This window comes from Megalops cyprinoides, chromosome 7, assembly GCF_013368585.1.
Source record: "Megalops cyprinoides isolate fMegCyp1 chromosome 7, fMegCyp1.pri, whole genome shotgun sequence".
Classification (NCBI taxonomy): Eukaryota; Metazoa; Chordata; class Actinopteri; order Elopiformes; family Megalopidae; genus Megalops; species Megalops cyprinoides.
This window is the reverse complement of record NC_050589.1, coordinates 34327653-34349204: the sequence shown is the minus strand read 5'-3', so window position 1 is coordinate 34349204 and position 21552 is coordinate 34327653. Positions and strand designations below refer to the sequence as shown.

At 45.9% G+C, this 21552-nt stretch overlaps 1 protein-coding gene across 2 annotated transcripts in view; it reads right to left on the bottom strand.

Annotated features, from left to right (window-relative positions):
- The window catches only part of chchd6a (coiled-coil-helix-coiled-coil-helix domain containing 6a), a 68219-nt gene extending 47785 nt beyond the window's left edge, over nt 1–20434 (bottom strand). For both annotated transcript variants that reach the window (XM_036533945.1, XM_036533946.1), the window contains exons 1-4: nt 20160–20434; nt 17203–17293; nt 16715–16781; nt 15145–15289 (exon numbers count right to left, since the gene is read on the bottom strand). In XM_036533945.1, coding sequence (XP_036389838.1) covers nt 15145–15289; nt 16715–16781; nt 17203–17293; nt 20160–20243 — 387 coding nt within the window. In that variant the 5' untranslated portion in view covers nt 20244–20434. The remainder of the gene's footprint in view (nt 1–15144; nt 15290–16714; nt 16782–17202; nt 17294–20159) is intronic.
- Nucleotides 20435–21552: the final 1118 nt, after the last annotated feature.

The window sequence follows — 21552 nt, the reverse complement described above, 5'->3', positions numbered from 1 at the left end:
TGATGGAAACAGTATCCTGGCCCTGTCTGAAGGCCCCCAAAGTCACCTTGTAACAGATCTCAGACTTTCATCATTTCCTGCTCTGTCAGCAGTGTGGAGTGAGGAGAGGAGCACAGACAGCTACACGCTAAACTTGAAAGCCTGACACACACACGCACACACACACACACACACACACACACACAAACTTGCACACACACACACACACACACATGCACATACACAAGCACAGACAGCAGACCCTGTACCATGGGCAAGGTAGCTATTTACAAACACGCAAACACAAACATTCAGTCAGGGACGCTTTACTATAGGCAAGTCACAACCCCTACACACACACACACACACACACATGCACACACACACACACACACACAGTCAGGAGACCCTTTATCATGGGCAAGGCAAACCAACACACACGCAGTCAAGAGGCCCTTTACCCTTTACGCTCTCACACACACACACACACACACACACACATATGGATAACTGTGTATTTTTTGTGCTCTTCACAGCAGAGTGTAGGAATGAGAACTTCTGTTCTGCGCTCTTCACAAAGTCAGACTCAGTCACCTTCAGACGACACTGAGTCTAATTACACAAATGGATTTTTACTTCTGCTTTCAAAGTTAAAGCTCCCTGCAGCCTAGAGGAAGACTCAGTGTCAGTCTCCCCGGCCCTCTGCCTCCGCCTCTGGGACAGGGCAGGGCGCAAACCCCCTCCGGCGGCAAAACGAGCCCAGTGCCCTCCCTAAATGAAAAATAGGCATATAGCAAACGGAGTGGGGTGGCGGAGGGGGGCGGCGAAGGGGGCCGGCGGAGCAGGGCGGCTGAGTGGGGCGGTGTGACGCCGTAGCGCCAGGCGCCATCTGTTTCCCCTCCCCGCCCCAGCGCTCGCGGGGACGCTCCGTCGTTTGCGCTCTCTCTGTTCCACCCCACAACCCGTCCCCGCGCCATTATTCCCGCCTCTGCCTCCGACAGCCAGAGGGACAAATTACAGCCGTCCCTCCGCCCGCACCCATGGAGCACAAAATTAGGGGCCTTTCAATGAGGACATAAAAAGCGAATAAAACCCCCATTAGCGCCCGACTGCTCCGGTCTCCACAGAGGGAGGCGCTGCAGCGGCTGTCTGACGCAGGGGGGTTGGGGGGAGGGGGGGTAGGGACAAGGGCCTTGCTGTTTTGCCATTTCCTATCACTTCACTTCCTGTTCCACGGACGTGTAGATCGGTGAATTGAGCCTTTCAGTCTCTCTTTGGTCCCAAAAATGTATTGTTCCTGTCAGCTGTGAAGTGCTCTGTTCAGGATCCCAATCACTCCTGTCACCACTTTCTCAGGCACGCACATGAAAACAAACAAACTCAGACACACCAACACACATGTGCACATATGCATGCATACACACACACACACACACACACATACATACACACACCATAAGCTCAGACCCCCACCCCCCCCAAACACACACACACACATATACCTCAAACTCAGACACGCCCATACTCGCATGCAAGCACCTGGCCCATCACCCCCCCTACCAAACCCTGACCCAGACCAGCAGACAGAGGGCACGCACGGAGCCGCAGCTTTAATCAGGTTTCCCCTTCACCCACGCCGAGACCCTGTCACTTCCTTGTTTATCCCTTTTTAATTTGCCACGGAGGCAAAGACAATCTGATGGGCGTATGTTTCCCACAGTGCCGCGCTCGGGATCTGCAGCCCGCAGATAATACCCAGCCAAGCATGAATTACGCAGATAAGTCGTGAAATGAAGCCCGCTTTGCCAGTTTTCAAATAAATAAGTCTCCGCCTGGTTATCTGTTGGGCACTAACTCAGCAAACAAGCTGAATGGAAGCCGGCAGGGGCTGACAGGAGCAGGAGCAAAGCGCCATGCGAGCGGGTTCTCGCGGAACGCCGAGACGGGGGCCGCGCACCCCGACCCGAAAGGACGGGCCTTAACCTTTCCACACCGGGCCCGCGACAAGCGCCCGGCCCCCAGAATCAATTATGCAAATGGACCTCTATGTAAATGAAACATTTGAATAAAACTTTGAACCGGGAGGGGTGGGGCAGAAGTCAATCTGCTCTTAAAGGGTTGGGGGGGGGTTACCGTGGGGACGGTTGCCGAGAGCAGGGAGGCGACGCTTGGAGATTTGAAGGAGCTGCGTGGTATCAAAGAGAGGATGAGTCTCGGAGAGAAGGAGCCACTGAGGGAACGCCAGTGCTGGAAGAGAGACACCCCCAGGATGCTGCGGGTTGTGAGGGAGCGGGTGGCACTTGTGGGGGCTGCTCAGCCCCGAACAGGAGCGGTGGATGGAATGGTAAATCCACACCCAAATCTCTGTGTTTGTGCCTCTATCTCACGAGCCAGAGGTGCCTCAGGCTACACGCCTCACCCTGCTTGATGAAACACAATTCAGACTGAAATATAAGGGCTGGGATTTGGGTGTGACCTCTGTCACCCAGGCAGTGAGCTGCGGTAGATAGGAAGCTGGGTCTGTGACCACATGGTTGCATGTTCAAATCCTGGGACAGGCAGTGACGTTACATCCCTGATAAACATATCCCGATAATCCAACTGCTGTATTTGTGGATATTATGCACAGCCATACAAAGCTAAGTCTACCCAGATGTGCTAATAAATAATGCAACGCAATGTGAATATACAACACAACTTTTCCCGCCATTAAAATTTTTTCACTATGCTCTTCCTAGATAATAATTAAGACTACGATGGTATAAATTAAACACACCATTCTCACACTGTACCTACACATACAGCTAAATGGAGAAATGATTCCATAGACTAGCTTGGCTCTACAGACGATTTTATGTCTATCTGCATCGACTGATAAACAACTGATTAATCAATGGATCAAATGATGGTTGGGCAGATCAGCAGAAACTGAAACAAATGAACACGCTCCCGCACACTGGTAGATTGATTAATATAGATAGCTGGATAGACAGTGTAAGCATACCTATTTACTCACAGGTGCAGGCACAGATACACACAGACCCGAAAGGCACTCTGTGCCCCTCCACACGCGCGCCCCCTCCCCCTCCCTCTCCCTCTCCCCCTCCTGCCATCTGATATGTGCCTCTCTGTCCCGTGCTGCCTTCGCTCCCTGTTTATGTGCTTAATGCGTTTATTTAGTGCACACAGCTCCGGGGCAACGCCATAAACTAGCAGTTAATAATGAGACTGATTGCCCCCACTGCAAGCTGTCTGAGGAGGAGGGAATGGCCCACTGACTTCTGATTTGCTCCATTAATAATTCCCCTTCCTCGGTTAAAAAAAAAAAAGCATTTAACATTTTATTAAGGCAAATCAAACCACCATGAAAGTCAGCAATGGATGGTAAAAAGATCTAAATAACTTCAGATAAATGGAAAACAATGAAGTGAGGGAGAGAGAGGGAGCTCTTTGAGCGCACACACACACACACAAACACGCACATACATGCACACATGCGCATGCGCGCGCACACACACACACACATGCAGGACCTTGTCTGCTGATGGTTGTTGCATAACTACCGACACATCACTCACATCCTCACTGTTGTGTAGCCCTAGAGACTGTGTATCATGGTTGTAGAGATTTCCTTTAATTGAATAAGCAAATGCACTATAGAGCACTGTTCTGTGCTGATACTGTCAGCTAATGTGCAGAGGGGGAACTGTTCTCAGCACAAAAAAACACTCACTGGGTGTAATAACTCAAATAATAACACATTAAACACATGATTAATGCGCAGATTTAAGTAATAATTCAATAAAGCAGGGATTAATATGCATATTTCAGTAATAATGGGGCAGAAACAGGGAGTGTGGCCTGACGTGAATTTTTACTTGGAACAAAGTTACAATAAACAGTTACTGCAGGAGGAACAGAACCTAGTTTAAACATGACAATAACAAGATGCTATGGCACAGGTACAAATCATTTCAGCAGGCTGTTATGCTTGGAGTGGAATCAAGCTTGGCACGGCACAAGAGTTCCGCCGCTTATCTAGATGCCTCAACAGAGAAAACGCTGATGATCCATGGCTGCTCGCATGCATAAATGCTATGAAAGCTTTATTATTTATTATTATATTAAGCACCAAATCAGCTGCTCAAAGTATTCTGAAACATGTGGTTTACATGATATCTCAGGGCAACCGGGGAACGCTGTCATGAAGACTTACTGTATCATCAGTAATAATCAAAACAGTGTGGCCACAAACAGGGAGAGCAGTGTGGCGCAGTGGTAAGGAGCAGGGCTTGTACCCAAAAGGTTGTGGGTTCGATTCCCCAGTGGGGCACTGCTATTGTACACTTGGGCAAGGTACTTAACACACAATTTCCTCAGTTACAAATATCCAATTACTCAATAACACAATTGTATATAACGTTGTAATCTACTGTATATAAGTATTATATTATCGCTCTGGATAAGAGCGTCTGCTAAATGTCAACAATGGAATGTCATTTAAAAATGAAACCAAACCTGCATCAAAACACCAGCCACGTCATGAACAACACTAAGCTAGTAATTACTGGAGGTGACAGAGGAGTGTTGGTGAAAAAACAGAAAGTAGATTTTTATAATATGCCCTGATCCTAGTCCTCGGCTCTTAATTCCACCGCACCTGTGTTTACCTGTAACCTTTTGGAGAGCGGGGATGAGGAACGCGCTCGTTTCGGAGCGTGCCGGGGATAAGATCTCCTCTGGCCCGCGGTCGACTCGTCGGCAATTACCGGCATCCCGGCCGCCGCGAGCTGGGAGAGCGGGGCTTAACAGCTTTACATGCAAAAAGATGTTGAGTCTGTGATTACAATTACTGATAACGCACGCTTATCTGAGAGCCACTATTCATTTCACGAGCCGGATTACTCGCGCAGGGCCGCCCTGAGACGGGAAAGGAAGGAGGCTTCTGGAACGCATGGCTGAGCCCGGCCGAGATCCAGAAGCCCCAGCTGCGGGGCGCGCGAGGCGACCACCAGGGTGGCATCGTCAAGGGGATCACGCCTCTCCCACAGGCTACAGCCCTGACCTGCCAGATAGCAGTGTCACCGGGACAAGGAAATGAAACTCACAGTATGATCACAAAAGTATCAAAGTCATGTAGGGCTGGCCCACAGAACAGCCTGTACTCAGAACACTGGGACAAGGATTCACAAGCACTGGCAGCAAAACGGTGAGAGAAGGAAAATGAATGTGAATGTGAAGAAATAATTGAACAAATAATTAACTACAATCAATCATTATCCATTGATTAATCGATCAATCAGAATGTTTTTCTACAGCACATTTTAACACCTGCGCTGTCACAAGGTGCCTGAAAAGGAATCAAAAAACCAGAAAGCTCAGAGCCACTTTGGCAAACGCTGAAAAATTCTTCCTTGACACCAAGAACAGGCCATTTAAGAGAAACTCTGAGAACACAAACAGCGGAATATAATGATAAATAAAGTATCAGCTTTTGCTTCCTGAACATTACAATCATCTCTCACACACTGGTCGGGCATGCGTCCCCAACAGGGCAGTTTCAGCGGCCCAGCCACAGACCCAACGACATTAGGACCCACTCCGACCCACGAGCCTCCCCTCCCACCCCGCCCCCCCCTCACTGTGAGCTTTGGCTCCGCCCCCGGCGTCTCCCCACGCAGGGCTCCGCAATCTGTCACACCTGACAGCTGACAACAGGAAGGTGAGGCGGGGAAGCCGCCGGGGAGCCCGCCGCTAAACATCCCTTCACTCCTCTTAATTGATTTCATTTTAACCTTGACAGCGCTGTCTGCCGCTGCCGTGATCTATATTCATCTTGATAAGCATTGTTTGCCGGCCGTGGCCGGTCCCCACGGCGCCCGCCTTCGCCATTCCGCGAGCTGGCTAACAAGGGCAGGGGAGATGATGGGGGGGAGGGGGGGGGGTGCGGGGCACCTCGAAATTCCGCCTGGAAGCGGGTCAGCCGGGCGGGAATGCGGGGGGAGGCAGGGAAGGCGCATCCGCGAACGCCCTGAGGCGCCGTGCCTCAGCAAGGCACCTGGCTGCAAGCCTCTTAGCAAAAGGGATTTGCCTTCACAAGGTTTTCGAGGATCGGAGCCCGGGTTCCTGGTTCGCGGGATGAGCGGAAGGCTGTTCCGGCACCGAGCGCAAGCACCGGCGCTTACTGCCGCCGACGCCTTTACTTTCAGGGAAAAACGGATGAAGAAGGAAAAAAAACACACACACACAATGAATACATAGCAGCAGGAGGCTCTCCGCTTCACTGTTTCTAAACCTTTTTCATACCAGAGATGGGCCTGCCGCAGTCTTAATCCTTTTATGACCACCGGAGTGTGAGTGTGTGTGTGTGTGTGTGTGTGTGTGCCTGCGTGCATACACATGTATATATATATATGATTTTTTTTTCTTTTATCAAGCACCAATGTAGTCCTTTTTGCATTGTTCAGTAACTTTAATCTCACTTGTTTATGTGCCCTGCATTGGGAGACTGTATACCTAAATACTAGCAATTAGTAACTAACAATAATGTAAACATTCATTGACACCATACTAATTTATGCTAAAACAACTGCAGCCCAAACTGCTTTACAATGCACTAGAAAGGCACAGTCACAACTACAACTCAAAGTAATATGCGTTCAGAGGGAAATCTAAGTAGCTAGACTACATAGCTAAGTAGCGAGCTAGCTGTGGATGAAATGTTTAGTGTGGCGCGCAATGAAGGGGCAGGTTTTGCTTGCCTCCCAGGAATGGGCACTGGAGAGGGGGCCAGGAGGGGAGAATCCGCCCTGCAGCCTCTTCCTCCTCAGGGAAGCCGCAGCTCATAGATCCATTGTGTGTGACATTAAACTAACAACAGACTGCATGACATCCCCCCATGGGCAGCACTAACTAACCATTCCGGCTACAGGTTTGGGTCAGGAGGAGGCGGAGGGTGTGAAGGAGTGAGGGGGTTTGGGTCAGAGGAGGAGGAGATCCTTAGGGGATGCCATGCACAACTCATTTCACACAACCCATTCTGACAGAAGACGGTCTTCTCTACTGCAAAGGGGATGTTATCGTGACTGCTACAATGGATGTTTGACCAAACAAGCATTTTATTTAGAAGACATCAGGGGTATAGAATTTGTTCATCGTTCTACAAGCAATGAAATTACACCCAGGCTCTAAGGTGTCTGCTATACGCATTGATTCTGAATGAAAGAGGAGCCAACCCAGGCCAGCGTGACCCATGTTCTCTTTCTGCCATCTAGTGTTGAACAGGTGGAACTACAGCTTACAACTTGCAACTACAGGGAACTACAGATCTCAAAGCTGTGTTCTACACGCTGTGAGTATGTGGCAAACAAGCAATTTAACTCACCCTGCTATATTTCCCTTAGATACATCATATCTTAAGACCATATTGTTAGGGTAGGAACAATTCTGAATTTATAGACTTTAATACCTAAGAATCTTGTGGAGAAACGGACAAAGGGAGGACTAAAACCTTATCAGCTCCCATGGTCTTCCCACTGGCTTGCTATGGGCAAACCACTGTTCCTTCGTCTTCTGAATCTTAAAGTATGCCTATTGTATGCATTCAAACCATTCAGTACTCTCTGAAAGTGATTCCATTACAATGCACAAATATCAATAATAAGCAAATAACCGACACTTTTGTATGGTGATATTAACAGCTATCCTGGGAAATGTAAATGAAAGAGATTTTTAATGAATCAGAAGGAAAAGGAGCTTTAATGCAAATGTGACTTATCACCTCGTCTGCTGACAGACTGGGAAAAGCATTAACGCAATTCCAAAAGAAAAATCCCCTTGGTCGTCACCCCCCCCCCCCCTTGAAATTAATCTTCTGAAGACTGACAATTAAAGGCCATTCGCTGGATGAGCGCTGGTGTTGGCAGAAGGCTGATGAGAGCAAAGAGAAGAAAAGAACGGCAGATCGAGAGAAAAAAGACAAAGGCGCGAGCGCGGGATGAAGCGGACGGGTGGAAAGAGGAGGTCGGCTTTGCCAGAGACCTCTCGGACGCCGCCGCCTCAAAGACAAGGTCACAGGCTGCCAAGGAAATGGTTTTAATCATCCTCAATTCTTACAAGCAAATCGCTCTTTCAGAGCCATGACAACGTCCACGCAAGAGCCAAGGCGATCTACATATTCAGCACTACGGGGAAGTGAAAGCTAAAGCTCGCCGTTTGCTTTGAATGGTGGAAAGGGAGACAGTGGGGTTTTGCTTTTGTATTGTTTTTTTTTTTTTTTTTTTTTTAACTGAAGGTCTTGAGCGTCTGAATATTTGCAGATTGTCAGAGCTCTTGCATCAGCCTTGGTGTGAACATGAAAGAGCACAAGACGACGGGCGTTTTTCTTTCCCAGAATTCATGCGCACCCTCTTAAAATGTGCAGAGCATGGTTCTCTGTGACAAAAAAATGATAGGTCAAGTGCTTAGAGGTGGAAATACCATACATTTTTCACTTTAACATGAGATAGCGCAACATGTACATCTAACTGGAGAGTTAAGTAATTGAAAAAATAATAACGGTAATGATAAGCTCTGCTTGCTAATGGGAGGGTAACACTGCACCTAAGGATTGCTTCCTCTCCACTCTCTCCACCGTCTTATCTAACCTGTCAGCTCTGATATCCTCGGGACAGCGCCCCCTGGAGTCAGAACACACAGCTCCTGCTCAGAGTTAGAGACTCTACAGGGTCTGCAGGGCCAAAAACCTCTCACATAAGGGGCCACCGAAAAACAAACTAGACAAGACCAAGCTCAGACGAAACCACACATGCTCAATAAATACAACAGTGACAGGTGACTCTGAGAACACTCCTTCTCTAAAAATGTAAACACATTTTTCCCAATGGCTATCATTTGCGTTGACACAACCTTCTATTCACTTAGAGCCTTAACGCCTCCGTTTCAACTTTTGTGCTTTAAAACAAATATTATCAGATGTTTTACGAGAGCAATCAGTGCCACACTCAATTAACAACTCATTTCACTCAAGTAACTGGGAGCACTCATGTAGATGCACATATAAAGCAACCACAGGCAGTGCAGTTCGTGCCTTTTCTAAAAGCTTAAACACCTCAGTTTCACTTTCACGTACACTACACAGTTAAGAGTGCAGCTGTGAATGGTTGTATTTTGGTGCTAAACATCGCAACTAAATCGCAACTATGACTCAGACATAATAATTTGAGCCATCATCCGTTGTTACCTTCTGTTTCCTTGCAGGAAATATAAATCATGTCTCAGGTCTGTAAGAGATGAATGATTATTCGACCATGAAATAAAAAAATCGATTATGTGGATCGGTATTCAAATGCTCGTAGGTTAAGAAAAGAACAAGCCAGAGTTTTGCATTTTCGCATCAATATTAATGGAGAATTCTGCATAAAATAACAGTCAATCATTGTCAATGTTTCTTGTATGAGTGAATACAGTGCTCTTTGTTTACACCAAAAAGGATGGAGTTTCATGCATCGCTAAGGAAAAAGCAGCATTCAAATATTCCAAAGCCACAGAACATTACCACTGCAATAATGTGCAATGATTATTAATGCACAAATAATTAATTTATTATTAATGCATGTCTCTAAGTTCTATGTAAGATTAACTACTTTACTAATGAGCTTACTACTTTCCAAGGTTACTAGTTCTGGGTTACAGCAACAAATTGGGTCAGCAAAGCCCCCCCGAAAAACACACACACACACACACACACTTTCATACACACACACACACACACACACACTTTCATACATACACACACTCGGGAACTTCGAACAGAACCCGGGCGCTGAAGTGGACTGAGGTAATACGTCTGAAGAGGAGTACTTGACATTTACTGTAATTTCCCTCCAGTCAGAGCCCGGCTGTCAGACTCGGTCAGGTTATCCATTTGTTCCTGTTCCGGCTCGCGTCTCAGCGGCCGGGAGACGGGTCTGCCGTAATCACAGTTTGTTACTGTCAGCGGCGGGCAGGTGGACGTCCGCAGCCCCCCCCCCCATGGTTCACACGGGCCGGTCTGCGGGAGGGCCTCGGCTGTGCTTCTGCTCACCGGCCTCGGCGCCCTGCGTATCCCGTCGGCTCGCAGCAACCCAGTCAATTCAAAGCCAGCGACCATAACCTGGTTTCATGAAGAACTGAAGCTTAGCCTCTCCAGTTCTCTAGTCACGGGGCTTTCCGCTGCACGCCGTTTCTCACGAAAACCAAAGAGGGTCGAGCCAAAAAGGGTCTGAACAACAGCGTGGAGTACCGGTTAGGGAAGCGATCCTGTACGCTACATAAGTCGCCCTGATAAGGCCATCTGCTGAAGAAATAACAAAGCGTCCCATTTCTTCGCTACACGGAGCTTTCGAACAAAAACAAAGCCACCCCAACCAAGCAGCCTGAGCAACACGGACAGGCTGGCTATCGGCTTTTGTTACAGAAAAACAAAGGCCACCACTGCAATTCCAGAGCGTTATTATCATAGTCGCACATTATTATGTACTTAGCGCACAGAGGAGAAAAGAGGAGATCCCAGAAGTCTTCATTCAATACTCATAAGGCTCATTTAACTAAATGCCACACAGGGTGGATCTGTTGACAGCTGTAATGGGGGACTGCAAGGCTGCGTGTGGAGAGGGAGCGGTGAGCTCGGAGGCCGCTCTCATTAACAGGGCGATGGGCGCAATGTGACTACACAGTGCCAGCTGTGAGCAGCTCAGGGACATGGGGCTGGGGTACTGCACATGCAGGGAGGGGCCGCTCCCACTGGGATCGTCAGTTTAACACACCACACGAAGTGGCAACCCGAACACTCAAATCCACCTTGTTTGCGATCAACAGCAAGATTCAGGGAGTTTCTTTCCTTCATCATAACATACATTCTATTACGTTTTATTACATTATTGTCATTTAACAGACGCTCCTATACAGAGCAACTTATGTAGATTATAATTTTCACATGTATTCTATTTATACAGCTGGATATTAACTGAGACAATTCTGGGTTAAGTACCTTGTTCAAGGGTACAGGTGTTCTAGCAGGAATTGAATCAGCAACCTTTCGGTTATGAACGCCTATTCCTTACCACTATCCTACACTGCCACCCCCCCCTAAAAATTCATGATCATTTTTGACGGACTACAAGATCTTGTAGTGTACCTCACTCATTGACTGAGTGAGTGTCTGAATGAGCAGCTCCCTAAAGCTAATGACAATACCTTTGTTTTACCACTAGAGGGTGGAAAAGGCAGTAACAGTGAGGCACAGTGGGACTTTGTGAGGGAAGTGGAGCTACCATGTACTATCAAACACTGACTTCTATAAACCAATCAAAAGACTGTTCTCCACAGCAAAACACTGACTGTCTCAGACCAGCCAATCACAGAGAAAGCATGACAGCTCATTATGTTACCGCTCTGATAGGACTGCGAGGCATGGAAAGAGGGAGGGGTCTCCAGCTGCCGGGCAGCTGCTGGGCGACAGCATGGATGGCAGCGACTGGGAGGGGTGGGTCACTGTTATTAGCGTCCTTATTAATCAGGCTCCGGAGAGAGCGAGGGAAGCCTCCGGAGGGGTTAAACTGCAATTACCTTCCCACAAAGGAGTCTCCGCTCGCCGGCTGATAGCACATTCCCCGCACGCGCCGCTCCAATGAATTTCTATTAATGTCCAGTGTGTGTCAGAGGCAAGATAAGGTGCCAACAACACGTCTCACCAGTCAGCTACAGAAAGGGGCTGCGTGTAAAACACGGGCCCCTATCTAAATCCTCAAGAAACTCTCCGGGTACAATTTACCTCTCACACACTGGAGATAACAGGCCCCCGGGGACCTGGGGGGCACGGAAAACACATTCCATCAAGGATTGAGGAGAAGGGTGTCGGGGGGGGTGGGGGGGCAGGGGGGGAGGGCGTGCTGGATGCAATCTGAAGAGCAATTTCAGCCTGTTGAAATTTTGACACTGATTTGCGAAGAGAAACTTCGCCCGGTCCTGACCTAACCAGCCAAAGCAGCCGTGTTTACGCGCTCACCGTTTAAGCTCAATCGATTGAAGCCGGTGGCCAATGTGCAGCACGCATCTCAGGACCACCAGAACGGCATAAGCGTCAAAGCCATGAGGATGCGGAAAACCCAGCAAGCTTATTAATTAGCACTGCGACAACGCTGTGAGCGTTTCAGAACTGCGAGAACGCAGGGCGTGCTTTAGGACTGAGATAACAGAGTGTTTTACGGGCCTGAGAACGCAGTGTGAGGGCTGAGAGAGCTCTGTGTTTTCAAACTGCGCAAACGCAGGCTGTGAACACCATGTCAGGTGTGAAGCACTGCCCTACTGACTGAAAGATTTACAGCTGGCTGCCTTTCAGGCTGTGACATCACAATGATGTCATACACAGGGAGGGCGGGGCTACAGCTCGAGCCCATCTGCTCTGGCACACTTCATTACTGTTAGGCTGTATTCATAGGCATGATCATTTATAACTCTATCATTCTTATTATTACACCACTCGGCTAGCCAATTCAGTTAAAAACCCAGCACGTGGGTGCCTCAGACATGATAATTTGTGCTGACACATCCTGAAACTACTGTATGAATTCTCCTACAGCCATAAACCACCTCGCCTTTTTATGGGTGAAGTACCTCTGGGATCCGTTTATACCGAAGTCACATTAATTATCCGTTAATAAACATTATTAAGATTAATGAATGCTATTAACATTCATTATTTTACAATACCTGTCACTGTTTTGCGTTCCCTGTTATTAACATTAATTGATTTGTTGGGCCTGTCCTAAGGTAGATACTATTCACCCTTCATAAATGGATACAATGAATGTTCATTGAATATCAATCAACGTCATAAAGCCTGTTCACTTCTTATGCAGTGCCTGACCTGAGGTGATGTGTACGAGGTGCGTAATGTCGACTTAGGACAGGCAGCGCAATAAATGTCAACAAAGTTTTAATAATGTGTTAATTATTGGTTAGTCTTTGGGACCTTAACATAAAGTGCGGTGGAATCATTCATGTGCTCCACAGTCGAAATTCGACGAGATTCAAGAAGCAGTGGAGCGGACAAAAACTCGGAGGGAGAACTCGGGAGAGGTCAAGGCCAGCGGAGTGCTGACAGCATGGAAACGCCGCGCCGCGGGAGGCGTCGGCACCGAGCTGTGCTAATCCGGCGTGTTAAAAGGGAGGCGCGGCCGACCCGCGGCTCGTTACAGCAGCCGAGACATCTCCGCCGCGCTTCCTCGCCATCCATTAGGCAGCCATTTGCATAATGCGGCCGCTCTCGGCGGCTCCGGGTCGGCGCCTCCCGCCGTATCAAAGACAGCGCTCTCAGAGGCTGGCTCTCGTTTGATCAGCCAGCGCGCACGTCCTGTCGGGCCCCCCTGGCTCGCAAAGGGGCCCCAGCAGCACACGGCCCTTTGTGTCAGACCACTGACTCGGTCACTGAGGCAAAGCCGCAAAGAGACAATCAGTTTAGCATAGCAGTGTGTCACACACTGCGTGTCCACATCACAACGAGGCACGTCTGTGGGCCAGAAATCAAACCAATGAGTTTAACCACAAGTCACATTTCAATGTTAGCTTACTGCATGTGACTACGAAAGTGTTAAACAATGTTTTACATTCCAGATCGTAGCTATGTGATTTTGCAAAGCAATGTGTCAAAAAGGTGTAGGGCTGGGTTTTTCATATTTCAAAATATGCTGTATTTTGCAAAACATGCATGTACCAAAAAAAATGACTTAAGAAATATTTGTTTTAAGAAAAAATCTTAAGAGAGTAATTTCCACATTTTTCATAATCTTGTGACAATATTAGAAGTAAATTCACAAAAAACGTAATTTATGATTACAGTTTGTCAATTTTTACACCTAGCTTTTACTAAGATGTATCTAAATATGGATTTTAGATACTTATATAAACACTATTAAAAACCTACCACTGGTAACTGGATGCCTGCTATTATTCTGCTGTCAAATTTTACAGGTATGCTGCCTGAGGTGGTGTTGAAATAACAAACTCCTCTGTTACCAAGGTACCGACTGCACTGTCACATATATGTCTCTTCACATTTTCAGCTTCAACAGAGAAGATGACTAGGTGCCCGTGTGAACACCTGAAACACCTTTAGGTTGCCAAGCAAGGATTAGCTTTTGGATGTGCACTTCACCGGCTGGTTCATAAAGGACCGCTTATTTTGCATGCTGCCGATTCAATGTTAAAAAGTAGAGCAGCCTCTTCAGTTAACAAGACAGCAGGCTGAGTGGAAACCTCAGGCACTGAGGAAGAAAGCACACGACATGTTTTTTTTTTAAACTCGAAGCCGAGAGGAATGCTGTTCTCTAATCTTATCAGATCCTTTCCTCCTCTCTGAGGATCACATGCTGAGAGATTAAGATTCCTTAGACTGGCCCGGTGTCAGGCGTACAGATTCCTCTACTCACAAATAAGGGGAAAATTCACGGACAAGATGTTCTTTTTTAACATGAACACAGCTACCATGTGTATATTTTTTAGGTTGGGGGAGTGGTTTTCAGAAACCATCTCTGTCAGACTATTTGTCAGGAATGTTGCTACAGGCAATTGGAATTACCACTGAGGAACAGTGGGTGGTCCTCATGTAACATCAGTACCACTAACCGATCTGTATTTAACGACCTCATGGCAGGCTGTGCTCTCACATTGACGCTGCTGACCACCATCTTTGGAGGCTCAAAACCACAGCTAACTGACTACACCTGTTACTCACAACTTCTCCAGAATCTACAACTGATTAAGGGTTCCGTTTCAGGTCATCCTTGTTATTATTATAATAATATGGACATAACAAACCAAACCAAACCAAAAAGAAAAAACTGCAAATGACAAATTATTACCAACATACCAAAATGTAGATTGCAGTGACCTTCAGAAAAGATTATTTAGTGAATCTGGTTGCTCAGCGCTGAGAAAAACTTGTGCCTTTTCTTATGGCCTAAGTCAGTATAATCAAATCCGTGAGGCAGGTCTGTCTCAGTACAGACCTCCAGGCCAGTAAATAACACATGAGTGTTAGAGATTGATAGAGTGTTAGAGTGTCTGAGATTGTGTTGGGGGCTGCAGAGTGCCCTGTGTGGTGCGGGGGGGGGGCAGACAGCTCACCAGCTGTTTGGCCCTCTCTGCCTCGGCGCGCGTGTTGGCCCTCTCCCGTCTCATGGCCACGGTCAGCTCCTCCCGGGCAGCCTCCCTCTCCCTCCGCGTGATCCTCGCCAGCTCCTCGCGCACGATGGCCTGCTCCCGCTCGTACCTGAGGAAAGGACACACAGACGTACATTACTGACCGCTCTCATTACAGACACATTGCTGAGAGCCGTCAATACAGACACACTGCTGACTACCGTCATTACAGACACATTACTGACCGTTCTCATTACAGACACACTGCTCAACACTCTCATTACAGACACACTGCTAGCCACTGTCATTACAGACACACCGCTGACTGCCGTCATTAAACACTCTGCTGAATGCCATCATTACTGACACACTACTGACTGCTGTCACTATAGTCATACTACTCACCAGTCTAACTACATACACACCACTGACCACTGTGACTACATACAGACACACTACTGACCATTGTCACAACATACATATTAGTGACCACTCTTGCTACAGACACACTGCTGACCGTTGTCACTACAGACATATTTTTACACTCTCACTACATACAGACTCAACATAGACACAATACTGGCCAGTCTACACACATTAGAGGCTACTCTCATCACAGACTGCGCGCTGCATCTTATAAACACAACAGTGACCATCTTCCCAACATATACGAAGACGACTGACAACACACTACGCACATATGGTGCACTGAATTTTAATGTATGCATTAATTGACATAACAATTTTTTATTTATACTTAGCATGTTTTCTTTTATAGTTCCCAAAGTCCTTTTTATTGCTTTGACACAATAACTAAATCCAGGGATATTTAGGTTTAGATTTAGGCCAGCTGACAGACCAACATTTTTTTTCATATTGTAACAGGTAATACACATAAACAAAAAACAGAAATTGTAGTCAGGAACTAAAGCTTCACAAAACCTCTATTATTGCTTTTCCAAACGGAGGGCCCCTGTTAAACAATAATCTGAGCTTGCATTCCTGACCTATTTGTCACTTCACGTCAGTCCCATATCCACCATGCAATCCCAACACTGGCCTCAAGGTGTCAGCTACATTCAAAAACAATTTCCACAACCAGGGGGAGCCAATTTGTAAGTCTCTCTTGTTATTCTGCTGGGGTTGACCCTTGCAGTGTTAAGACAGATAAAGACCACACGAGCCCGAAACTGCTGAAACCAATTTATCACCTCAGTGAAACAGCTACATGTGGGAAAAAAGACCACTGCAAAAAATAATTTAGGCTCACATTCACTCAAAAACCCAGATTTGGATTACTTGAAAAAACCTTATCTTACAAGTACCAGCACTTTCCAGTCATTGTGTGAGGTTAATCAACATGATGATTTTTTCTGACAATTACATTAAAACTTTAAAACAATAGTTCAACAATTAACAATTAAACAATTAAAATGTCATAACCGCAATCCAATTTCTGTACGTATTCAGAGACGGTGCACCTTTAATCAAAAGCAGTCATCATCCACAGTTATTTTGCTGCCAACCTCCCCCAGACACACCCAGAGAGACCCACCTCCTGCGCAGCTCCTCCTGAATCTCAGCTGCAGTGGGCCGCGGGTCTGGGGTCCGGGGTGGCGGGCCTGCAACAGCAGCCAGCATCACTCTCCAGTACACAGAGAGCTGACCCTGTTATATCATCAGTCTGTCTTGCTATATATTTCATATGTGGTACACAGAGGTGTCAAAGTCTCATGAGTATGCCATTTTTATCTTTTCTCTAAAATGTCAATTGCTCTTAATAGCTGCTTATAATTACATACTGAGCCAAAATATGCTTGACAAGTATTCATTTATTTTTTTCTTTTTTGTAAATAATAAATCACAGCAGGTGTTTGCATTTGTGTCCCCCTCTGTCCATTTGAGTGAATTTAGTGCAATGCATTGTGGGAAGTGCATGGGATAAAACCAATTAACAAATCAGCAAATACATAAATCATATTGAGATGGAGTGAATCAAAGTGAAAATGAGGGAATGAGAGAGACGAGTTGTGGGCGTTGTACCAGGCTCCTCTTTGGGTGTGGTGGCAGGTGGTGGTGTGAAGTCCGTCTCAGGTGCCACGCCCCGCATCCTTTGGAGAACATCTTCAGAGAGCTGAACGCAGAGACAGGGGAACAAAGGGGGGGGGGGGGGGGGGGGGGGTTAGTGACATCTGTCAATCACAAACCACAATCCCCGTTCTTTCTGCCAGCATGACCCAGGTCACCTCCAGCTGGGTGTGTCACCATCATGCACTTAAGTCACAGTCCATGTTAGCTCTAATTGTGGTCCTAGATTAATTTGGACACAACTAAAGTAGCTGACTTTTCTTGAACTCTCCTGATTTGGGCTTCTACACTAAACAGGTAGAGGATTTGTTCATCTCCCATGTCACAGTATTAGCATTAACCAGTCACTTAAGGATTCAGGGAGGCAGGCCGGGTGGCCTTAGCTCCTGTGCCAAGTGTACCTTCTGCCTCCACCTGAGTACTACAATAATGTCAGGTATTTAACCATTTGCAAAGTTCAGGCAAATGCAAGTTTTATGATAACGGCTTCCACTTTATGAGCGACTAGAAAGACACTGATACAAATTATTGTGGAAGTGGCATATGCACATCTCAATAAAAAAATAGAATAGTCATACACTCCTTCTGTCAAAACATTTCCACGAATGATGATGAGTCAAAAACGTACTGACCCGCCTCAAATGATTTTAATTACGTGCTGCTAAATACTTATTTCGTTGCGCGTTAAAAGCTTAGAGCTCCACAGCCTCCCGGATGGCAGCCATGCTCTACAGCTATTCAGATGTTACAGTTCACACACATAGTCCTTTGTATTTATAATGACTTTACATTAATAAACTTGGCAATGAAATAATGGCCCCATGTATAGAATACACACATTTACGTTTCTATTACATTCCCTTGAGTATGTTACATCTTATATTATAAGTTTGAAGCTATGTATACTTTGGGATGATATATGTTTTATTGTTTTTTTTTTTTTTTACTTTCCTAACTTGTGATGTCTGTTCATTTTACCAAGAATGGTTACAGACAGTGGCGGCGGGTGAGCTGGAAACAGGGGAGGCCCGAACATCACCTTTAAATCTATCATTACTTTCAACCTATTCCCCTTTATCCTCCTTGATTAACAATAAAACAAATAATTCACAGAATAATTGACACCAAGCCCGTAATTAGAATAAATCGTTATGCTCGCGAATCTCCGCAGATTGTCTAAAATGTGTGTGCTATTGCGAAAGCTACAACATGAGATTAATTAACAAGGATGGCAATTTGAATAATTTAGTGGCAAGTAATCCCAAATCTTTCTCTTAAATGTTTCACATTATAGCTTTCTTGTGTTACAAAATTCAAATGACAAAACGGAGCTAAATTTAGTTAAAGCGATTTAAATTACTGAGAATAAACTTTTAGGTTAGGTTGAGTGCAATGAACAATAACGCTTAGAACAGAGACCTCACAAAAGCTTTGATGTGTCATGAGCATTTAATGTAATTTAAATCGATAAACGCCATCCTTGTTAATTAAAAAATCTCACACTGCAGCTTTCGCAAGCACACAAACTACGGACAATCTGCGCTGTTTCGCGAGCATAATCATTTACTTTATTCACGCGATTGGTGTCAATTATTCTGTGAATTATTTGTTTTATTGTTAATCAAGGAGGATAAAGGGGAACAGGTTGAAAGTAATGATAGATTTAAAGGTGATGTTCGGGCTTCCCCTGTTTCCAGCTCACCCGCTGCCACCGGTTATAGAACTCTGTGACGATCCGACGCAGATGCGGTTGGATCGGTTGGAGAAAATGCTTGGTGATACGTTGAGGTCCAGTGACTGCTGGAATATATAATAAGGATACACACTGGCTCAGCGATAACAAACAAGGACAGAGAATAGTTTTTTTTTTTTATTCAGAGACAATTCCTCAACAGCCTATCCTGAACAGAAGAGCAACCCAGTACCATATAATGTGACGTCACACGCCGTTCATTAAATATTGCCCCCAGCAAAGTGAAGTCATAAGCAGTGAGTACTTAAGAAGGTTCCATTTGATGTTAAACTATATATTGTTAAACAGTTCAAGTTTGTCAGTTACCCATTCCCCCAAAACTCCACGCGTTCGATGTCAATGGTCCATGCCACAAACTGCAAAAGCACCCTATTTAAATGACGTATTAAGCTAAAAATAAGTAATGTAACTAAATAATAGCTGATATATCAAACCAGCCGAGCGAATGAGGAAAAGCCCGAGGGCGTCGGCAACTGCAAGACTTCAGTGCACGTGCTGACTGACAGGTTGGGGCGCGAGATTTGTTTCCTCTCGCAAGTGAGCGTTATAAATCATATCCACATCCATGCAGCTGGATATTATATGCGAACGGTAATATAGCAGTAGTAATATAGCACTAATAAAGCGTATTTTGCTAACACATAATTGGCAGTGAGAGCACGCTGGTGGACAGTGTACAGTCTAGTAGAAATGTCGACAGCCAGCAAAGCTGTCATCATTTGCCATGTGACGTCCTCTGGTAAGCCGCTCAACGGCGAGCTACATGGGCCTTGTAGTCTTATGATAAATGTAAAATACAGAAACGCTACCGAGCAATTTCTACTACGAACATCGCGTTCGCCAAGCAGCGAGATATATAGCTCAGCTGCAATAACGCAGCGTCTGCCATACCTCGCCCAGTTCACGTGAGGTCATGGAAATATTACTCATACACTGTCTGTAGCGAGGCAGCAGAACACCCCCGTTATTATCATTTATCTAGCTACCTACCTAAAGAAAAAAGCACATCACCATGAACACGCTCAAAAAGCAAAACAGAAACACATAGCAAGCAAGCAAACTAGCTACCAAGCAAGCATGCATAGCTGCTGCAGCTATGATGGGTTCAACTTAGCAAAACTCTGCTCCCGGCTTGATAGCTAACTTGCTAGCCAGCTACCTTCACTCCATGTAGCACCCGGACTCTGTCGTCCTCATCAAGACCGAAAGAGACTTTCCTGGTCGAGCTCTCTGTGCTCCCCATCCCGTCCGCAACCGTAACCCTATGTCACCAATAAAACTATCTGAATTTGCAAAATAGCCAGCTGGAGGGAACGAAAAAACTGGTCTTTTCTCTGTCAATTGATAACGTATCCCGCTTTCAGCCAGTCGTTGAAACGCGTCACTGTATGCATGAAATGTCAGTCAATTTGGAGGAGAAGACAGTACGCTCAAAGCGCATAGGCGGACAAAATGCTATAACCCAATTGAATTGTATAATGTGGCGGATGCGACCAAGAGGGCAACTGGGAGATGTAGTCCAGCGGCGTGCGTCACTTTATCTGCTTGACAATTCTACTTAATCTCCACGCACGGCACCAAAAAAAAAAAATCAAAAACATTAAATGTAAACCTATTTTATTTTTATTTATTTTTTTGAAATTGCAATTTTAGAGATCAAAAACATGTATCTAAAGTGCAACGTTTTATTTCATTACGCAATCTGTTTTACACCATCTATTCGAGTGACATCAGAGACACAGACGTACAGTACAGTTCCTCATCCTACTGTAGTACCGAGATATACCACAAGATGGAGACGTCTTAAATGGAATTCAAAATTTAAATACTGAAAGGCTGGAACAATGTCGGTTGTTGGAATGTTTGACGCACTATGATCCATAGTGCCACACTCTGGCTGTGCAGCAGGTCTTAAGGATGCAGGCTATTGAGCTTCATTATGTGTGTCTGTGTGTGTGTGTGTGTGTGTGCATGTGTGTGTGTGTGTGTGTGTGTGTGTGTATGTGTATGGAGGTCACTTATATACAAATTGGTATTTATGTATGTATATCATATGTATGTATGTATCATGTATGTATATTAGCAATACGGTGGGCTCACTAAATTACAATGATGAGCCATCCCAACAATATGAGAATCCAGTGAATCTATGCAGTATCTGCACAGTGTGCTTAAAAAATACTGACCCCCTGATTCACACCCTGAGCACAGCATCATGTGCAATTGTTTGGGGTTTTGTTGGCTGCTGGATAGTAGAATGCTGAAAGAAGTGTGAGGTCCCTAATAAGGATACTTCATTCTGAGGTGTCTCACAGCTTGAATGAAGTGTTTGCATGCAAATGAAAGAAGCATAAGGAAAGCAGCCTTAGCCTAATGTAAACCCCTCCCGATGACTTTACAGAAAAGGTATTTTGAGGCGAGGTAGTGGTTGGACAGACTCCTAAAGGCAGCTATCAGAAGGGCCCATAGTAGTACTCACATTGCAGTGCTTGCTTTTATGCATCTCGCCTTTGCAGTCTTCATGCTCAGAAACAGGCACTTTAGCAAGCTAT